The 23,605-nt window shown below is 29.0% G+C and overlaps 2 protein-coding genes, 1 non-coding gene and 1 pseudogene across 3 annotated transcripts; 1 reads left to right on the top strand and 3 right to left on the bottom strand.

The window, feature by feature from the left end:
- Window positions 1–2,012: 2,012 nt before the first annotated feature.
- TRNAI-AAU (transfer RNA isoleucine (anticodon AAU)) lies at window positions 2,013–2,086 on the bottom strand. Its single transcript has one exon. It is a non-coding gene; the product is annotated as a tRNA-Ile (tRNA).
- Window positions 2,087–3,593: 1,507 nt separating this feature from the next.
- LOC125859800 (protein DETOXIFICATION 14-like) lies at window positions 3,594–9,622 on the bottom strand. Its single transcript, XM_049539625.1, has 7 exons — window positions 9,236–9,622; window positions 7,849–8,396; window positions 6,685–6,771; window positions 6,527–6,583; window positions 5,423–5,661; window positions 4,061–4,266; window positions 3,594–3,799 (listed from the first exon to the last, which is right to left on the bottom strand). Exons 1-7 carry the CDS (start codon window positions 9,473–9,475, stop codon window positions 3,767–3,769), a joined length of 1,410 nt encoding a protein of 469 aa, XP_049395582.1. The 5' UTR covers window positions 9,476–9,622; the 3' UTR covers window positions 3,594–3,766.
- A 4,882-nt stretch (window positions 9,623–14,504) lies between these two features.
- Window positions 14,505–20,798, top strand: LOC125859124 (uncharacterized; annotated as a pseudogene).
- A 99-nt stretch (window positions 20,799–20,897) lies between these two features.
- On the bottom strand, window positions 20,898–21,419 carry LOC125859123 (uncharacterized). Its single transcript, XM_049538845.1, has 2 exons — window positions 21,108–21,419; window positions 20,898–20,996 (listed from the first exon to the last, which is right to left on the bottom strand). The coding sequence occupies exons 1-2, from the start codon at window positions 21,417–21,419 to the stop codon at window positions 20,898–20,900; spliced, it is 411 nt and encodes a 136-aa protein (XP_049394802.1).
- Between the last annotated feature and the right edge of the window lie 2,186 nt (window positions 21,420–23,605).

The raw sequence follows: 23,605 nt of genomic DNA, 5'->3' as shown, positions 1-23,605 counted from the left end.
CCTTATATAAACCAAACACTTCATTCTTCCTTTCCATCATACCTTAATTTAAATCTCTTACAAACATATTTGATTTAAAGTTAATTTTGTAGGTTTCATGGAATTGATTTCAAAAATATTCCATGGAGAGTTGAATAAGAAATGGAGACCAAGAAGAAAAATTGATAGTCTAGACGGTGTTGAAAGGAAGAACGTCAAAGTTACTACGTTTGGTGAGAAGAAATCATCCATACGGGAATTTGTAAGCAAAAAAATTCTCAAGACTCAACAAGTTGATGAAGTGAGTTATGCGAATAAAGTAGAGTTCGAAAATAGATTGATGTATGAGATATACAAGTCTGTTGCGCCTTCTATGGAATTGCATCCTAATATGTAGAGAATTAACTCATTGACCTATATTTTTTGGTTTACCTCAATTTTTGATAAATTCTTATTTGAACTTTGTGATATGACGAAATATATAAAGTCTAATACATATTACTTTAATTGCTTTGTATATCTTATTGTGTTGTTATTTTTTTGACCTATATTATTTGGTTTACCTCAATTTTTGATAAATTCTTATTTGAACTTTGTGATATGACGAAATATATAAAGTCTAATACATATTACTTTAATTGTTTTGTATATCTTATTGTGTTGTTATTTTTTTTTTAATATCTTGCTTTGATTGTACTTCTTTGAGCTAGCTAGGAATCTATCAAAAATAGTTAATGTACTCCATAAGGATAAGGTTTGCATACATCTTACCTTTAAGAATTCTTATTTATGAAATTACACTAAATATATTATTGTTGTTGTACTGAAAATGATATATATAATTGGCAAAAGAGAAAGCATAAGTAGTTAATTGAAGTGGGGCGCTATCTTTAATTTTCTCGATCAAGCTCTTCAAAACAAGAATAGAGGGCCGTTTTCTTAATAATCCAAATAGATAGTTTTACTCGCATTAAGGGAAGCTCTTCATTAACTTAATATGAAAAAGATTTGACAATTAAACACTTCAACTTTTATGATAATATAATACATAGATAGACATTTCAACTTGATCTTAATTGGCAATTAAACATTCCAACTTTAAGTATGCATACACATCTAGATACTTTTACTTGTCTCCATTGTGTCAGTCGAACACTTCAATTTACAAAATGATCATCTAGATACCTTCAAAGTTTTTGTGTCACGTCAGCGTCGGGTGTCCTTGAGACACAACAAAAACGAGTTAGAGTATTTATTTGTCAATTGAGATGTTTAGACATTGACTTTCAATGTTAAAGTAATTACTTACTCGTTAAGGCCAGATTTAAGTTTTCGTTACGTATTATGTCTAAAATTTATGTGAAATATTTTAGTTTCAGAAAACTAGCACTCAATTTACCATTTGAATTTGAGTTAATTTCCCTTCCACATATTCATAAATTAAAAATAATTATATTTTAATCAAGAATTTGTAGTAATGTTGTTTGTAATTTTAAGCAAGCCCAATTTAAAATATTAACTTTCGAAAAATAAAATTAAAACTATTGACTCTGACTTGATTTGAGATCCATTATTAATGGAAGGTGCTAATCAAGTTTTGGCCTCCAATCCCATTTTAAAATATTCAATACCATATTTTAAAGCCACTTTCTCTAAATTCCACAAATTAATTCAAAAATTAAAATAATTCATACAGTTGAAGACATTTTTATCAATAATTAATGTAGCAACAGAGCAGCTACTTTTCAATAGTTCTAAAGTAAAAATATTTACTTGACTTAATTTTAGACCCGTTATTAATGAAAAATGCATGTGAGAATTAAAGTTGAACTACTAGAGACGTTACTACAAGCATTAGTACCAACAATCAACATAAAATAGTTTATCCCACTTCTAATTAAAAAGAATATGCGGTTATTTTGAGTTCAAGTCTGAAATAATATCCAGAAAGTCATGGGTAGCATCGATTTGGATGGCCGATAATAATGAAAAGAAGTTTGTGCTAAAAAAAAAGAAAAAAAACCAAAAATTAGTGGCCCATGCAGGTCTCGAACCTGCGACCTTCGCGTTATTAGCACGACGCTCTAACCAACTGAGCTAATGGGCCTCATGTCTTTCAATCAACGCTAATTTTGCTTTATCTTTAAAGTCTCTGGTATTTTGCTAAAAGCATAATACATAAACATGACCCATAACTTGATTTCAGCGGATAACTATGCCCTCCAACTTTGAGTATGCACAAGTAGACACTTAAACTTGTATGAAATTGAACAAGTAGACACATGTGTCCTACATGGCATAATACAGGTCAAACGTCACATAGGGCACAAAGTTGTCATGTAGAGTGCCATGTAAGATGAATGTGTCTATTTGTTCAATGTTATACAAATTTAAGTGTCTACTTGTGCACACCCAAAATTAAAGGTTATAATTGTCAACTGACGCCAAGTTAAGGATGATTATATTTATGTATTATACCTTTGCTAAAATATGTTAACATTTCCTTTGTTTTAATTTGTATGAAGGAAAATTTTGAGTGTCAAATTTTTTATTTTGACAGCAAATATAAACATAAAATCTCATAATGCTTTTTTTTTAAAAAAAAATTACAATTTCAGAAACTACACAAAAAGTACTATAAGTTACAAAATTAATAATTTAAAATATTTAAACGTATATGAATAAATCTTGATCAAAGAATTCTTTTTTTTTAATTCTTAAAATTCAAATTATATCATATAAATTGAAACTAATAGAGTAGTTCAAAACATTACATTTTCAAAGTATTATTTGATACATTATTAAGCTAAAAAAAAATTAATTGTTACGACTTACAGAGTTACAGGGTGCTTCTATTTGTAAAAATCATTTGGGCGTACATTGTTATTTAGGATTTATTTGGACATGATTTCATGTTGATGTGAAGTTAATTAAAATTCTACTTTGGAAATGTAATATGGATTATTATTTTTTAAAGTTAGTATTTTTTCTTATAAATATAAAAATTACATAATTTGTAAAAACTTTTGAACTTCTCCAATTCTTACACAATATCATCAAATGAAGAAATCATATATAATTCATAAACAAGGTAGCAAAATATTCCAAGGCGTGACATTAATATATCACATATCTCCATATTTCTTTTATAAAAAAAATGTGACTATATATTATTACAAATTTTCAAATACACATAGTTTTACAAACATTTATTGGTTCAATAAATAAGAAAAAGTAGTAACTAGCTACAGTATTATTTAATATAATCCTTTCAAATGATACCATGTCTGGATCTTTAATTCGCAAATTTTAAAATGATGGGTCTTTGTATATATAATTTGCAAAATATAAACTTATAGATTAAGAGATTTGAAATCACAACTTTGAAATTTGAAATGCTACTTTTTATATAGAATTAGAAATTTCAAGTCATGATTTAAAATTAAAATATTTATCCATATTTCATAAACAAAATGTCAATTCAGAAATTAAAAATACTAAAACCAAACAAACATTTATTCATTTTTATATTGTAATGTCACCATAACAAAAAACTTTATTATAAGCTTAGTTGTGTGAGACTATTTTAGGATTTACTAACTTGTGAAACAAAAAAAAAAACCTTAAAAAAAATTTTCAACTCTTTGTTTGCATTTTAGCCTCTTGAAATTGAACAATAATTAGTCAACATTTTACTACAAATAGCATATTTTTGCCAAGAAAAATTGAAGTGGTATAATGTCAAAATTAAATAACCAATTTGTTTTCCTTTTTCCAATACTTCTCTTCAATAAAAGATTCTTTCCCTAGCTATTGATGCCTGCAAGCCAAATAAAAATGTTGTTAGTCACAAAAGTCATTTTGAAGCATGTTACTCCTTTTGTTTCAATTCGTTTATCTTGGTTTTCATTTTCATCTGTTTTAAACAGAATGTCTTATCTTCTTTTTTTTTATAACTTTTTAATTCTAACTTTCCACGTAACATGTTTAAAATCACATGATTCAAAATATTTCTTTATTTTCTTAAACTCCGTATCAAATCCCAAAACAGACAAATAAATTGAAACGGAGAGATTTGTACCTGTTTTTCCCAATCAGTAAAACTTGTTATGAGGGAAAGTAGAAGAGACTGGAGTACATTTCCCACATTGAGTCCAATCCAAAGTCCCTTCCCTTGTAAATGAAACAGGAAACCACATATTATGGCTGTTGGAATTCCAGCCAAATAAAATGACCCAAGATTTACATATGCTCCCAAATGTTGCCATCCACTTCCTCTTGCAACTCCTGTTGTATATATAGCCATTTAATACAAAGGTTAATTTTGCAAGGAAAATTATGGCATATTTCAAAAAAAAATAGTAAATATTGTTCATTAACAAAGTCAAGAGGTTTTTTCCTCTCTTGACAACACATTCAACATGTATCATTTTGCATGTGAAAGTTTGGACAAGTGGCTTGCCACTTGTCAATATGCCTACAACTTTTTATCCTATAAATTCTTCTTGTCACCATTGGAAATCAAAAACAGAAAAATTAACATTCTGCCTTGTTTCATTCTCTCGTTCCCTCTTCCATTTTAGTTGTGTTTATTTTAATTAATGGTTATTTTATTTCCCCATTAATAACTTGCTGATATTAATTAATTTGTTGATTCATGTATTCTCTATTTAAATAGGAAAGACTTGTTTAATTATGAGAAAATATTTTACACTGCTGAAATACTGAGACATATTGATTTCAATAGTGAGGAAAAAAATTTATAGGATAAGAGTTGAAAGCATATTGACAAGTGGCTTACCACTTGCATTTGTTAATGCACAATAGTTAATAATTCTTTTAAATTAAAACACTTTTCTTACAAATTTCACGTGTGATCAATAAATTTTATTTAAGATAACAAGGTAAAATAAATTATTACTTATAATACTATAACATTAAAGTCACAAAATTATCTTGTCATATAAAAATAAAATAACTGAACTATGTTACTTGCCAAATTAGCACTTTGTCACTCAATAAATAGTCATAGTAAAAGCACTATAATATGGCAAGTAGTTAGAAAGAGAAAACACACTTGAAATCATGATCTCAAATCACATTTAAATATTGATTTACAATTTTAATTTCGTATGAATCACATGTTTAAACGTAAGCTTAATAAAGTTTAGTAAACATATATACGTGAAATTAATGATACCATATCAGATAAGACATGCCTAGATAGGGTTGATTTCTTCTATTATCACTCAACAAAAATATTTTCTCCATCCTATTTTATGTGGCATCGTTTGACTTTGCATGATATTTTAAACAAATGAATACTTTTGAAATTTATAGTATAAAACAATTCATAAATATTTGTTTGATTGAAAATTATTTCAATAAGGATAAAGAGAATATTAAAGCAATTAAAAGGGGGAAAAGAATAGAATTAACATACCAGAAAGCACCCCTTGTATGCAGTCAGATACCATCAAGATGCAAAGAAAAGGAGCCATTTTACTTATATAATCAGCAACTTCTTTTTCATTACTAAATGCATATCCCACTATATGACGGCAACAATAAAATATACTCCCAGAAATTATTGCATCTGCTATTGAAATTGTAAGTGCAGCCCTAACTGCCATTTTAGCTGCCTCGTGATTTCCTGCTCCTAGTTCATTAGACACCCTCGTGCTACAATTTATAAAGGAAAATAAGCGATGGAGTTAGAAATTTAATGAAGGGTGTGCAAATTTTCTTTTTAATTATGTTAAAAACATGCAAAATTAAATATGTGTTCATAATAGTTATTCCCTTCGTCCCATTTTATGTGGCATTTTTCGAATTTCAAGATTCAAACAAGTCTATTTTTGACTGTAAGTTTTTTATAGATTTTTTAAACATTTTGAATTATTAATTATTGTGACTTATACTACTTTTTACGTAGTTTACAAATATATAAATTTTATTTCAAATAAGTTGAAGATTTCATGTGGAAATTATTAGTCAAACTTAAACTGTTTGACTCTCGAAAAATGAAAAGTGTCACATAAATTGAAATAGAGGGAGTAATATTTAACCTCTGTATACCTGATACCATATAATTTTCGGCGGAAGTGTGTGTGATGGACCACCCATTGCCTAAGGTGGCTCTGCCCATGAGGAAAAAGCTTATATATACGAGTCATGTTGTTTTATAATGATCGAGACAAAATTTTCATCAAAAGAATCAATTCATGGTTGATTACTTTTTTAATATTAATTTATATAATATTGTTTGATTAGACACGAAATTTAAGATTTTTTAAAAAAAAATAAATGATTTTGAAACAAGTCATATATGTTTGTGTGTTATAAATTATCTCATAAAAGTTAAAATAGGTATTTTAAAGTTAAATTTATATATTTAAAAGTAAAAACACGTAAATTATAATAATTGATAATTTAAAATATTGAAAGACTTATATAAGAAAATTCATTTAACTCTGACAATTTAAAAAATATCACATCAGTTGAAACGAAATGAATAATATATAAAAATCAGTAGAGGGATCCAAACCTTGCTCCAGCACCAAGGGAAAATGGTAAGAAGTAATGAGTGGAAGCAATAAGTAGGCTGTAAAAATAAAAATAAAAATAAAAAGTCACTCACATATCATAAATACATAATTAGTAGTTAATTAATGTTTAATTATAAAATAAATTAGTTTTAATTACCATATGGAAAGCACAGAAGTCTCAAGCTGAGGATTTGGCAACACGCCAGCTAGCAATATCACTATCTCAAACGTCCACCATTCAAGACTGCAACAATCATCACAATTACCGCGTATCAAATGGACGGGTTGGGGTTAAAATTGGCAATATTAAAAAAAATTAAAATAAAAATTGGGGTAGGTCATGATCGGTCTCCAATTTATTTTAGTTTCAAATGGGCCAAAAAATAAATTGGATCATGATCCGTCCAATTTGACTTGTTTAATAATATCAGTAATTTTAACAAAATGGTAAGAAATCAGGATAAATACCCAACAATTATATTTGGTCTCATTTTGACACCCTAATAAAAAAAAATCATTACAAAACCAAATTAAGGCAATATATATATATATATATATATATATATATATATATAAGTAAATAATTATATATTCACTATTATATCACTAAAAAAAGTTATAAACTTTATAAAATAACAATTACTAAAACTTAAGGTTGCTATTCAGATCCATAAAATACGTGAGTAATCTCGACAGCAGAGGAAATTGACAGAATATTCTTTTGGGTCACCAAAAATTGACCTTTCACTGACTCTCCTTGCAATGTTTGGACCATAAAAAAGAGTTGAGCCCACATATGAAAAGCATGTTGAGATATAGGTGAATGAATCTTGACAAAAATTATTGGGTTACTATGAGTTCATATTTGACTATAGATACATCCTTCACAGATCCAAGTGAAACTTATAAATTCTTATAACGATCTCAAATTAATATAGAATAAAAACTAAATTCACAATTTAAATATTTATAGTGTAACCAACCGACTAAAAACTCAATTGACTAAATAAAAGTGTAACCGATTGACTACTTGTTTAAATTTTTAAGTAAGATGATCACACAATTTAACAAGTCAATTCATCCACTTGCCTATCAAGAAAGTAAGGCAAGCAAGGATTCGCTAGGCATATACTTCCTCTGTTTCAATTTGTTTGTCTTAGTTTGACTCAATATAAGGAGACTTTAGAATCTTGACATCATAAACTAAAGATGTGTGTAATGTACTAAAACATCATTTGAATCTTGTGATTATAAAACAGACAAAAAAAAAAAATGAAAGTATGGCAAATAAATCGAAAGGAATTATAAGTAGAAAACTTACCAAACCATGCAAGCAGAAGGAATAGCCAAAGGGAAGAATTCTCTTATGCTAGCAAGAACTTCTTCTTTTGAGAAATAGAGTCTAGTCTTTTCACATGATTTAGAGTACTTCACATACAATCCAAGAAGCAACAAATTGAACCAATATGACAAACCAATTGCAAATGCAGCTCCAACACTTCCAAAATCCAAGGTGAACACACATAACCAACAAATTGGCACATGAAAACATAGTGTTGCAATAGAGCTAACAACCATAGGGAGTATCAAGCTCTGAGTTTGCAAGTAACGTGTGAGCGCTTGCAAAATCGCGAAAGGGAAGAGTGAAATTAATAGCCAGATTGAATATTTTCCTGCTTCTATAGAAATCAAAGGATCTTGATGCATGAAAATAAGAATTTTGTCCATAAATAACCATAGTATAGATATTGGTATGCAAACCAAAAGGAGAGATATGATAGCTCCAGTAGTGTAAATGCCTAATTTCTTGTATTGTTCAGCTCCATATGCTTGTCCACAAAGTGTTTCTAAGCCACTGGCCATTCCTAACTGCATTGCAACATCAGCATACGCGGATTCAGGATTTGTAATTTATAAATTCCTACAACAATCTCAAGATAGTGTACAACAGTAATTGAGATTACAGTAAAATATTTATAATATCCAGTGTCCTAATACATATACAGAGTTTGAAGGAAAAATTATATAAGCCTTGTTTATTAGTGGCAAATCAAGGATTATGGTAAAGATGTTCAAGATTTTGGTAATTTTTTACCTATATACAAATTATAGTTTATATATTCAATAAAATTTCTTGATGAAAGATATTTATCTGGCTACCCTTCATTCTATATACAACTCTCTATATATCATCTGATAGTAAATATTTGTTTTAAATTGTCAGTATATATAGGTCAAACCCAATATATACCACTACATTTTTCATAAAATGTAATAATAGCCAAACTAGATAGTCCATTATTTCCTCTCTTTTCTAGCGAAGTCCTATTAAGAATGACTTTCTTTCAGGTTATGTAATTATAGACCTGACTTTTTAACACGCTCAAGTGGTACTTGACGAAATATCTAATCCTTGTTTTCCCTTTCTAGTGTAGTCTTTTGTTGTTCCTTTTTGCTTCTCCCAATAGCACACTCCTAAGCAAGCAAGCTTCACCGGTAGTAGCCTCTTAAATTAGTCGAATAACCTCTTTCCCCAACCTCATAAAACATCTTTTGATGCTTCTGACACATATAATATGAAAAAGGGGAGACATATAACTAATCTAATATGATACAACTAAGAAAAATGTCAAATTTGAATGAATTCAAATAAAATGCTAGCAAAACTATAATTATCAAACAAGGAAAGTGAAAATTAGGATTCTTACAAGGAGACTAAATCCAGTAACATTGGTGAGAGAGGTAGCAATAGAAGCTCCAGAGAGTGAAAGTTCACTTAAATGGCCAAGCATCATCATTGATAAAACTCTTATTAGGTGTTGTGAAACATTGACCACTATCATTGGTATGGCTATGTAGCACACCTTCTTCATTGCTTCCAACAAGGAATCCCATGTTGTTGTCCTCAAACTTTCCCTCTTTTGTGGCAATAGAAAAGCTTCTTCCATAACTAAAATTACTCTCTCTTGACTTTTAAGCTTTGGTATATATGTGAATGGACTAGTATTTATTTTTCAGGCCAAAACTTTAATATATATGCACACAAGTATGAGATTTGATCTTTCGTTCATGTTTGACTTGATATATTTAAGAAACAACATGTGTATGGTATGGAGTGGTGTTCATTTTTCAGGCCAAAACTATATATATATATATGAGATTTGACCTTTTGTACATGTTTACATGTTCATGTAGAATGTGAATGAAGTGGTATTTTATTTTTCAGGCCAAAATTTTAATATATATTTTATACATATGAGATTTGACCTTTTGTCGGGGGTGGCTCGACAGTGTTAAAAAAAAGACATGTATCTTAGGCCCCCAAATTTAAGGGGCCTCATTTTTAATAATAACATGTTATAAGTTATTATTTTTTTAACAAATATTGAATACTATTTGTAGAAAAAGTAAACTTTTCATAGAAAATGAAGGAATTATTAGAAGAAATTTGACATATTTGGAGTACTATATCTCATGAAAAATAATTTAAAATAAGAATGGTTATTTCATCAATTGAAAACTAGAAGAAATCAATTATATAAAAGTTATTAACAATTCAAGTGTAAGACCCCGTTTGATTTTTGCTTTAGGCCACTAATATGCTTAAGCCGCCCCTGCCTTTTGTTTATGTTTACATGTTCATATAGACTTGACACAAGAAGAGAAATGTGAATGAAATTGTACTTAGTTTTCAGCCCAAAACTTTAATATATGTGAGATTTGATTGTTCATTCATATTGACTTGATATATTTAAGAAACTACATGTGTACGTAGTGGTGTTTATTTTTCGAGCCAAAACTTTAATATATATGCACGCACATCTTTAGATTTGGCCTTTCGTTCATGTTTACTTATTCATATTTGATTTGATTTACCTATTAAGAAGCAAAATCTTAATAAAGTATTATTTATTTTTAAGGCCAAAACTTTAATGTATGTACAACTACTTAAGATTTGACCTTTTGTTTATGTGAATCTGTTAAGAAGCAATATGATAATTTCGTCAATATTTACTTTTTTCAAAATGATTTTTTTTTTCTTTTTCTTATAACTCTTTAATTCTTACTATTTATATGATATATTTAAAATTATAATACTAAATATATTTTAATACATTTGATTTGATGTATCTTTAATTCTAGACAAAATTATAAAGTGCAGACATATGGAATCTATATAATTATCCTTTTACAACCAATTACCCTACATCTACCCCATCCCTTTTATTTAAAAATAATGAAAGATGACTTTTCGTTTACCGTTATTATGTTGTCATCGAATTAATATATTCATGAGTTTTAAATAAGAGATAAGTGTCAAAAATACATCTAAAATATCTTTATTTTTTAGTTTCATACCTAAATTATTGAGAGAGTTGGTTTCATACATAAATTATCACTTATTAGTTTGAGAAACACAGTGATATGTGTAATGCACTCTCTCTTTTATTTGTAAAAACGTTGCCACAGGGCATTCCACATAGATAAAATCTTTCACATTAACAAAAATCAAATAAATTATTAATAAGATTAAAGTATTACTATCCAATTTTTTTAAAAATAAAATTATTTTTAAAATATTTTTCTCACCCCACTCCACCATCCCCTCCNCCCCCCCCCCCCCCCCCCCCCCCCCCCCCCCCCCCCCCCCCCCCACAATCATCCCGTCCTTTTATTTATTAAAATTCTTTTATAAAATATTTTTTAAAAATCCAGACAGCACCCCTCCCCCACTCCTTCCTGGAAAAATGATATTAAATAAAATCTACCCCACCCCGTCTAACTCTCAACTCATAATTTTTTTTTGTTTTTTTTTATATTTTTCTCGTATTGTGTTAGATGGATACATATATTTTTAGAAAAATGTTTTTTTCTACTTGTCCGAATATAACAAAAATAAAAATTTTATTTTAAAAAAAGTCTTGCAACAAGTAAAAAAGTATTTCTTTAAATATATATATATTCAAAACAAGAAAAAAAATGAAAGCGAAGGATTATGTGGGTGGGGTAGAATTTTCTTTAGAAAAAACAATTAAAATAATATCTAAACAACAATGTACATAAACTCTTATAGTATCATTAAGGCGAAAATTATTAGCCTTAATGTGGAGGGAATGGGCTGTAATTATTTATGAGAGAATGTGGAATTACTTTGGGTTTGGGTATGAACTTGTAATTATTTTAGATTTTATGGCTCATTTATGTAGTTTTCCCTAAAATTAAGATGTGAGTCGTAATTAATTTAAACTATAGCATGTTAGTTAATTAACTAGTATATGTTTTCTTATCTACGTAATTTTCCCAATTTTGTATATTAAAATAAGAATTATTTTTAAAATAAATAACATCAAATCATTCTTGAAAAATCTAAAGCACCATTTATTTTTAAAATAAAATTTTGAAAAAATACTTGTTGTTATGAAACGGAGAGAGTACTAAATTAGTACATTAATTTTAGGTTTATCTTTGTAGTAGTAGTAATAATAATAATAATAATAATAAAGGACATCTTCGATCTGAATAGTAAATACTTTTATTTTATTATATAAAAATAAATATATTTACAAATGAATTGTTTGATACTCTCGAAGAATTCTATTTTCCACATTTTCTGCACTATTGTCTGGAAAAATTTGTTAAGAAAAATTTTCATGTGGCTGTGTGGGACTTGCAGTATGTAATATACATTTCAAAATAGAAAAAGGGAATCTTTCTTTTTGTAAGAAAAACAAAACAAAACAAAACAAAAGGGGCTAGCAATTAGCATCCACCATTATAAACTTCACAAAAAAAAAAACATTATTTTAAAAGGTGATGGTAGCTTTGATAAACTAAGTAATTGTTTGATAAGACTTACGAGGGATAAAGGAAAAATAATTTGAGAAAAAAATGTAAAAATATATATTATACTTTATTTTGGAATTATTTATCTACTATTTATAATATTATGATAAATAAATTATCTCATAAATATGATGAAATAACTAATCATATGAAATATTTTAATTTATACTATAACTTTATTTAACTCATCTTCATATCAAACGATCCTTAAAAGTTTGGTTAATTTACTTGTTTAAAAATCTGATTAATAGGGCACATTTTTCTATAGAAAATGGATTTTTGTGGTAGCATTATTTTGAAAGATTTGTAGTTGGTATTTAAGGCCTTATAATATTATTATTTTTGTTGTGTTGATACACGAGAAATTTTTTTTTTCTGATATAATGACTCATAAAGGCAAATCAAACTAGGCAAGTTCAATGGTAAAGTCAATAAAAAAAGTAACTAAGAAGATTTGAACTTATCACCTCGTATTTAGGAGATCAAACCAACTTGATGATCCTTGTAAAAGGTTAACAGTATTTTTTTATTCTTCAATTATTAATAAATTGTTGTTTTAGTCGAACTTGTCCTTCCTTCTTTGATACCTTAACCAGGATCCTTCTTGCTATCCAAATAAACATACTACCTTCAATTAATTAAATTATGATTCTTTTTATCTCTTTGCTTATAAATATTCACAAATATCATAGTTTAATATGTTTTAATTAGTTAGTAGTTTATGGTTTTTTTATTATACATGATGATGTAGTTTAGGTAAATTTGCCTCAACCAAATGAAAGAAAAGGGGATCTAAGGAAAAATCTTACCATCAAGGGGTCGCAAATTCTGTGGTGATGGATAGATATAATGTCTTATTTTTCGGAAAAAGATCTGAAAAATACTCTAATTTTAGCTGAAATTGGTGTGACGATACCAAACTTTATGGAGGACATTTTATCCATGCACTATTTAATAGTGTATTTTAAAGGTATATATGTGTCCACGTGGACACATTACTATCTATAATGATGCAATATTTATGATGTCCACGTGGACGCATATATACCTTTAAAATACTCTATTAAATAGTGTAGTGGTAAAAGGTCCTTTCCAAAATTCGATATTGTTACAACAATTTCGATCATAGTTCGGATATATTTCAGACATTTTTCCCCTTATTTTTTAATGAAAGATTTTAAAATTTTTATTATTTTATTCAGTGTAAATTTAAATTAAACAATAGGTCAAAAGTCAAAGTAAATATTAAACATCAAGTAGGAGAGCATAATCCGTTCGGTTATGAATTTTTTATTCAAAATTTTAAAAAAAAGTTCACTCTATCCAAAATTCAACATTTGAAAACATCAAAACACTGTTTTCACTTCTATGAATTGTATTTTTAAAATTTATCTTAAATTTCATTTTTTATAAAAAAAAAATAGCCCTATTTAATTAGATTTTAATATTTAAATCATATATCATTTTTTCAATATACAAATCATACTATCATAGTCATAATTTATTTATTTTACATATTATCCCCCAACCAGAAAATGATCTTCCACAAATCATTACTTTTCATTTCCACAATTCAAGCCCAAAGTCTTCTTTTCCCTCAAATATTCTTATTTCTAAATATAAAATAATAGAACTACAAACTAAAGCAACAATAATTACAATCAAACTGTCATAAGGCAAAATTACTAAACTACACTACATATGTTTACATATTCTCGTTTAACTCCTACTCTTTCATAAAAATTCAAAAATCCCTATTTTTTCTCAAACCCTCTATTCCGGATACTTTATTCTGAAAGAACCCAAAACCGACCTTTCTCATCCCCAAAATCTCGCCTCTAATCTTTTCCCACTATCAAATCAGTTACCGAATTCAAAGCAATTTAATTTTCAAACGATTCTATTTATATTCAACCATCCAAAGTTCAAAATAGGTATTATTATCTTCTTCATTTTTCTTTCAAAATCAATTTTTGTGTTTCAATCAATTTTGGATCAGTTGTCAATATGGATCATCCGTCTTTTAATATTGGAATTTCCCAAATAATAACACCTAACAATGATCAAATTTGTGATTCAGAAGACCCCAACTGGGCAAAACAAAGGTCTAAAAGTTTGCACGCACCGGTATTAATGGCAAATCAAACTTCTACGAAGAGAAAATCGAAAAAGGAAGTGGGGGCATCATCTAAAGCAAAAGATGCAAAAACTCAAAAGAAAAGGGGTAGAATGGTTGTCCCTCTCATTTCTCGATCAACATTACCCATGGTATGCATTTCTTTTAGCTTTAAATTTAGACATTGTTGAAAAATAAAATTTTATTGTATATATTGAAATCTAGAGTTGTTACCCAGAAACACTGATTGTTTTATCAAATGTTGGTATTGAGTATAACTTTTATATTTGTAGATGAAAGACTATTTTTTGTCAAAATTTTTGTGTTGAGAACTGTATCTAAGATAGGTGTTCAATTCACAGTATGATATGTAAGTTGTTTGTTGTACAATGTATAATATTCATAGATATTCACATGAATGATACGTAAACATAATATAATAGATCTGGTAGTTAACATTTTGTATCATATTTAAATACAAGTCAGTGTATATACAGAAGTTATATGATTTTATTTATCAGTCATGTATTGTTATTATGTAGTATAAAATGATATGAAACATAATATTTTGAATCAATATCTGGCCTTTCCCTTTTAGTTCTATATGCCTCATTTATCGGTTTACTGATTGATCAACATCATTTATGTTTATGAAATTGCAGAATATGAAATATGTAATTAAACATATTCCAAAGCAACCCCTAAAGTTTGGTCCTACTTACAACTCAAATTTTAATGAAAACTTAGTGTTGTCAATAAAGGATGAAGGTATGAAATTATTTAAGGATACTATATTTGGTCAATTCCTTAATATCCCCAAGTGCCACTACCAAGGACAAATTACCAAGTGTTTATATCTTCTAGAGGTTGAGCATGACAATTTAGACAAAGAAATTCATATTCGTCATGCCAAAGGAAATGTATTGCAATTTAGTATCATGAAATTTGCTATTATTACTGGTCTAAAGTGTAACAAAAATATTAAAGATTTTACATATCCGAATTCAAAAACTAGTAGGCTGGTTCAAAGATACTTTTCTGGTCCAAATAATAATGTAAACAAAGGACGACTGGTAGATCGTTTTGATATGGGTGGTTGGGACAACACTAATGATGCCCTTCAGATGGTTATATTATATTTCATTCATACATTTGTATTCTCGCAACTTGGTGATGCACCAATTCCTATTGAAGATTTCTTAATGGTAGAAGATGGCAGCTATCAATAGTTTCCGTGGGGACAACTTGCCTTCACAAAGTTAATGACATCATTTAGGAAAGAGTACAAACCTGACAAACAAATGTATCGCTTGAATGGATTTTCTTACGCACTTAATAGCTGGGTATATGAATGTGCGTCTATAATACATAACGAGATAGCTATTAAAGAAGGAAATGGTATACCATGGGTATGCAATTGAAAAGTTGTGGGTGCAAGCCTAAGTTTGAGATGTTTATGGAAAATATCTTTACTGAGGTAATTAGTACATAACAATCATTTTCACTTTATTTTTTTATTTGCGATACATTATTTAACTGGTTCTCATGATGTTTTAATTTTTGTTTCTATAGAATGATTGTTCTAGCGTTTAGCCAACTCAAGAGGAAATCAGATCACTTGATTTACCAAATAACAGTCATGTACCTCCAACTCAACTAGCCACATCAGATGTTAATCATGAGGAGGTGCAACCAGACGAGGTTCCTGGATTGGAAGAGTTTTCATCAAAACCTCTGGAGCAACTGTTAAGGAGATCCACACGAGTTTCTACCACATGATCCACCCCACCCCCCAAGAGAAGAAAGGTTGCACATCCAACAAAAAATAATGTGCCCAAAGCCACACAACCAGATGAGCAACCGAATCAGCCATTTCAAACTCCGGATTCACATCCGTCACAAGTCGATAATGTATCTGGTGTTCTTCATAATACAGTTTTCTGAAGAACAATTTCAGACAATGCAGGACTTGAGGAACTGAAGGGTCACATGAAGTCTTATGTAAGTAAACATAACCATGTCATTTAAACATTTTCATGTTTATTGTTAATTTCACTTAATATGCTTAATTTGAATCTAGATTGACAAAAAAATTGGAGCTTTTGAGGCGTTACTAATAAAAATCATTCTGAGTTGATGAAAGCAGTTGGCGCGAAAGATAACAAAAGTGATAAGGTAGTATTTTTATTTTTTAGCTTCCCTTTTCAGTTTTGTGTTATACTGATTTTTTGGATCACGAAGGACAATGGTGGCATTTCTATGCCACATATAGTGGATGATTCAGTATACAAAGATAATGTTGATCCACAATCCACTTTTGATCAATTCTTCCAACAAATCATTTCACCCATACAAATGAATTTTGCAACTGTTGATCATGATGTTGATACATCTGTTGTGGAGGTTGAAAAACGACATGTTATCGAAGAAAATATTGCAAAGGTATGTATATGTCAATTTAATTATATAACTTAATGTCTTTTAATCATTAGTTAATCAATGTATCATTTAATAAGATTAATACTTCAGTAATTTTAATTCATATAATGAAACAACCGTTGCATTTTTGTTTATCATTGGCTGTACATTATACACTAAAATCTCAGTTGATACTATATATTCTTTTTTGAATCACCATTAACAGGTACTTTATGATATATTTTCATATATACTAATATACAAACACAGAATGATGAGACATCCATTAAGGAACATGCTATGAAAGATTCAACAGATGTTATACCCACAACATACCATAGTCATGTTCCAGTAGAAGAGATTGTTCATAATAAAGAAGTGGTAAGTAAAGAATTTTTGAATTTTTATAATCAATTTTTTTAAAAAAAAATTAAAATGTTGTGTAATATTCTGTTTATTAGGAGGATGCAGTACATGAAGCCCCCCAATTACACACAAAAGTATTAAGTGGTGATGAAGATGTTGTTGATACAATTTAACAAGACTTCGAAAAACATTCTTCAAATCCAGTAATTGTTGATACATAGGTCATGTTCTAAATTGTTTACTGAAAAATGACAACAGTTGCATATGTAAATTGTAATATTTTGTTATAATTCTCTGATATCATATAGGATTCTACCATATCGGCTTCTATTTCATCTAGCACTGAAGCAGTCATAGATGCAATTGTCTACAAACTTCCAAACGAGCCAATTAATGTCGCACCACTAAGTGTAATCATTCCTCTACAGCTAACCGACAGTGATGATTTTCTATCTGACAACCAGCTACCCACCCAACTTCCAGTCAAGGAGTCTGCACACAATCTTGATACAAAGACTCCAGCTTCACGTAACAGAATGCCTTCAAAGATTTTGCAGTCTCCTTATGTGAATACCTTTGGATCCAGCGATAAGGGCAAGGGGAAAATAGATGATGACATTCGCCCATATACTCCATTTGAAGGATGTGGCATCACCTATCAAGTTTCATCAGTTTAATGCAACCAGTGGATACAGAAGGGACTCCTCAAATCACATGCAAACAAGTAAGTTTTTTTTATTAATGTATCTTTATATCAAAGCATATGTGAATAAGTAAGTTTTCGTATTATTGTATTTTTGTACTTTGATTTTATATTAAATTATTCTTATGTTGCTATAATCATTCTCATAGGAATCCATCAGGGGATAAATATAGAGGCAAATTTGCTCTATTTGGATTTGATTATATGGATTTTGTTGTCACATTTCCTTTGGACAAGAACTAATTTTATACTATGTCACATTCATATAAATGTTGGACTGATTAGGTACAATATATAATACAATTATGTATATGATACACAATTAACATGTGTAACTCAAAAATTCAGATTGCTACTTGTGTTTGCCAATTGTTATATGTATCATCTACTTTTTATCATATATTATTATTTTATGTATTGTGTTCTTCTTTTCTTTATTTTTGCAGCATATAGATGTAATTTTTTACTATCTACGCAAGAAGTCAAAACTAAGAAGCATGGATCAATACATATACACTATCTACAACTGTTTGTTCAAGTCCTATATCATTAATGCGTACAAAAGGTATTATTGCAGTCCTACAGTTGATACTCTTAGTACACAGGAACATATTGCTTGAGCTGATGTTGTATCTGTATATGAAAGGTCCATCAAAGATGTCATTAATGAATTTTCTGTCCCTACTGCTTTACCATGGTATCTGGTAGATGAGGTATATATTTCAATCAACTGTGATGAAGAATTTAATTGGGTGTTGACTGTGGTTGTTTTAAGGGAAAGGTTAATACGAGTTTATGACTCATCTTTGGGATCAAGGAAGAAAGTTCAATCTGATGAGATAAAACAGTTGTCTATCATCCTTCATAACTACCTTCAGGATAGTAAATTCTTTAATAAAATCGACAGAATTGATTGGGCAGCAATGAATGCATATAACAACAACAAAATTGGTGAATTATTGGGTCCACGTCATCCGTTTGTGGTGGAATTTGCTCAAGACATTACACAACAAGAGAGCGATAGCCTGTCAGTATTGTATCCACCCAACTTTACTTACAGATTTCATTCAATTTATAATGTATCTTCTTTTTGTTTGTAGTGACTACGGAACGTATGTAGCTGTTTTTACTGAATTTCTGAGCGACAAAATGAAGGTCCCATCGATTTCTTTTCGAAGTGACTATCTTCGCTCAAGATATACAACGCTGTTATGGAAATATGGTACCGACAAGGCCAAAAGGGGATACGTTAGCGAGAATGATGATCCTACAAGGCTAAAGGGTGTCTTCATTCCATTAACAGATGATGAACTGATTAATGTAAAATAATAGTTTATTTACTGACTTACAGTCAAGATATGAAGTTTTATTGTTTTGAAGATACATTAAGTGTTTTGGAGTATTCCTCCCCAGGTCATCATTATATTTCTAAGTAATTTATACTTCTAAATTTGAAGAGTTCTTATGTCCATAATTTTTATGTCGCTTTAAAATTCGTTTTCAATACATTTTAATACCTTATTAATTTTTGTATATTATAAGTATTATATATATCACTACCACTTCTACTACGATACAAAATTGTTTTCACAAATAAAAAAATTTTATTCTTCACACAACATGGTACATATTATATTTTATAAGATTGGTACAAATCACAACAGATGATACTAAGTCATTATCATTTACATAATATTATGTATATGATACTTAGGTGCTTAAAACATCTCAAATTGATACGACTTTATTATTTCATGTCAAAGTTACAAAGATATTAAGCATCAAATACACAAAATTGATACCAAAATTACTCTAACTTTTTTTAAGCTGATATTAAATTTTCAGAAAATTATTATGTACATGAAACACAATTGCGTCCACAAATATCAAAATTATATGTATATGATATACAATATTGGTAAAAAATACAACTTCCAATACTCTATTATTAGTAAATACAAAATTTAGAAGAAGATATTATGTATATGATATATCATTGCTTCAATGATACTTTTTTTACATGTTGTCTCTTTTAACTTTGGCACACATCGTTACAAAGATATTAAGTATCAAATACACAAAATTGATTCTAAAATTACTCTAACATTTTTAAAGCTGATATTAAATTTCCAGAAAATTATTATGTACATAACACAATTGCGTCCACAATTATCAAAATTGTATGTATATGATATATAATATTGATAAAAAAAAATACAACTTTCGATACTCTATTATTAGTAGATACAAAATTTAGAAAAAGATATTATGTATATGATATATAATTGCTTCAAATCATACCTTTTTACATGTTGTCTCTTTTAATTTTGGCACACATCACATCTATTGATACTATTATTCTATCCCATACAAAATTTACAAACAATTAAGTATCAGACACTCAACAATGTATACCAAACTAACTTTAATAGAAATTAATAATCAAAAAATGTAGCCAGAATTCAAAACATAACATTTTTCATTTATTGCATCATACAATAGTAACATAAAAGTACTTAATAAAGTATCAAATTTGAGAACTATTAGACATGAAGCATAAAAGTACTTCTAAAAGCAAGCATAGAGAATCTTTCGGGAAGAAAGTACATGTTCTTCTATTGTGACCTTCATGTTCACATTGTCCACAACAGTTCGTGTTTGTGATAATCGTTTTATCTGGATTTTTCTTCCTCTTTTTTTTTTTGGCTTTCCAGGCATTTTTTTGTATCTTGGTGGCAAGACGACTTCTTCCAAAACACATTCTGAAGCTATTCAATCACTTTTGTCTGGCATTGATACTATTGAAACTGCATGTGTTTGTTAATGCATCATGTTTATAGTAATCAAAGCAGTAGGGGTGTACATATTTAATATTCCTCTTCTTGAAAACAGTCATTGCGTGCGCACAAGGTATCTCGTCATGTTAAAATCTACCACATGAACAAGTTTTCCTCTCAAGACAAACAATGTATCTTATCCCACCTTCATACACTACAAAGATATAATCAGAAGATGCAACAACCTGCAAATATTTAAAAATTAGAGATACAATAAACGAATTTTGATTTGGTATACATAACAATATAATGAGAAGTAAAGCTAGAAACATAATACTTGTAATACAGATATGTACCTTCATTTTCGCACATTTGGATGCGTTTATAATCAATATTTCTTCAATTCTTCTCCTTAATGTTTCCTTTGTATAAGATGCTATTTCTCGATTTTTGCAATTCCAAGTACCAAATAGAATTCTAGCTTCTTCCAGAAAGTCTATAATAGGTAATTGCCGTGCATCAATAAGGAAACTATTGATACATTCCGCTATGTTCGAAGTCATCATTCTCCCCATGTTCATTGTTGCATAAGATCTAGCCCACCTTTCACACCCAACATCTTGAAGATACTTCATAACTCTGCCATCTACTTTTTCCACTTTAGCCATTAATTTTTTTCAAAATCATCTTTCCGATAAGCCTTTGCCATTGAATAGAAAAAATCACTTAGTATGAATCTGCTTCTCCTAATGTATGTACACACATTATTCCATAGGTGCCATATGCATGCAAAATGAGGAACATTTGGATAAACAATACTTACACTCTTCATTATGCTTTCATTTCTATCTGATACAACACACATTTATTCTTTATCACCAAATACATTTTTAAACTGTTGGAAGAATCATGTCCATGAACAGTCATTTTCCGTGTCTACAATTCCATAAGCTAACGGCAATATATAACCTTAATATTGAAACACACAACATTATGATTCTTTATACATAATTATTGCAGGATGTTATATTACTATCATAAAAAAATTAAATTAATAAACAACATGACATATCTGTCCCATCGAGTGTACTTGCCGATACAAATGTCACTCGATTAGCTCTGCTAAGATGTGAAGCACCATCAACAACAACAGACCTACAGAACTCAAACCCTCTCATCATTGGCCTTAATGATATGAAGAGATACATAAACTCATTTTTTCCGACTTGTGCATCCGTATATATGAATTTGGATACACAGTTTCCAACATATATATGTATTTTGGCATCTATTTATATCCATCTGCAGGTTTACCCTTTATCATCTCCTATGCACGTTCTTTAGCACATCATGCTTGTTGGTCAGAAGTTTCAACTTCATATAGTGACCTAACATCATCAATTATATCGTTTGGAGTATGTTTTCTTTTATGATTCACTAACTTTAGAGTTGTCACACCACTAACAAACCCAACAGTAGCCTGTACCTTACTTAATACCCCATTCCTCAATGGACAGGTATGTTCACTATTGAGGTATCTCACTTTGAATATGTCCATATTTTTCCTAATACACGCCTTCAAATTCCAACAACAATCATCAGAATAACATACTAATACGTAGCTGCAATTATACCATATATATTTGTTATTTGATCAGGTTTAATGTATCAATTCATAATATTAAAAATAAAATAACAGTACAACATACATTATTACAAATACTTTTATTTAAATAGTAATGTTCACACATAATAATATATCACACAGTTTGATAATGACTCAATTTATATTGTTGATATACAAATCAGATAACAAATTCAAAATCCACTTATTAACATGATTTCACTTATCCTTCTTAATTGATACTTTAATAAACAGAGGTAACTCAAAATGCACATGATTCTTTATTGTATCCACTGAACACAATACGCTCACTTATCCTTTTTAATTAATACATTAACAATCAGAAGTAACTCAAAATGAACATGATACCTAACACCTACAATTGCACGTAACACATGTTACTTGTGTATCATGATCAACATAATAGCAAATAAAATATAAAAAATGAAGAATGTTATAAGATTGAAGTATCACATACCTTTTACTATTAGATCTTTTAACTCTAAAATTGAAGCGATGCTTTATTTTGTATTTTACCATTACAGCCATTAGAGTTGTCTTATCCTTGTACAATTGCTTCACTTCCACATTAAAAATATTTGTATCTGATATATAATTTTCCACCTCCATTCCTAGTATGTAATAGGAATCACAAATTTTCGATTCAACAATGCTTAGAGCTTTTGTGTCCTTTTTTCCACCTTCAACACACACAATTGCACCTGTTGTTACATTAAAATTTTGTATCTCTTCATCACTTTTATCCGATGTATCAATGCATAGTGTATACATATCGAATCCTACCTCATGTTTCTTCACTTCTATGTACAATTTCACCCCCATATCAATTTGAATACACAATAGAGATGAATTACCTTCTACGACATATCTGATCTCCCATATTTTTATTGATTCATCAACATTCAATTCTGCTACAATTACTGAATTAAGATTAACGAACAAAATATTTTCCCCAAACACTATGCCATCACTTCTGTATCGCTCGTATCTAACATCACTTCCCATATTCCTGAATGCCTTAACAAGATCGAAATATTCATTACAAATCTTCACCAAAAAATGCGCTGCAAATTTTTTGAATCAACCTTCCAAAGCTTTTTGCAAAACAGGAAGAGAGAAATTCAAAATTTGAAATTTAAAATTTTAGTTTAGTAATCGTTTTATGAATGACTGATTTGTAGATGAAAGAAACATATGCGTGAATTGTGG

This window comes from Solanum stenotomum, chromosome 3 (assembly GCF_019186545.1).
Source record: "Solanum stenotomum isolate F172 chromosome 3, ASM1918654v1, whole genome shotgun sequence".
In the NCBI taxonomy this organism is placed as follows: Eukaryota; Viridiplantae; Streptophyta; class Magnoliopsida; order Solanales; family Solanaceae; genus Solanum; species Solanum stenotomum.
This window is presented reverse-complemented; position numbering and strand designations above follow the sequence as displayed.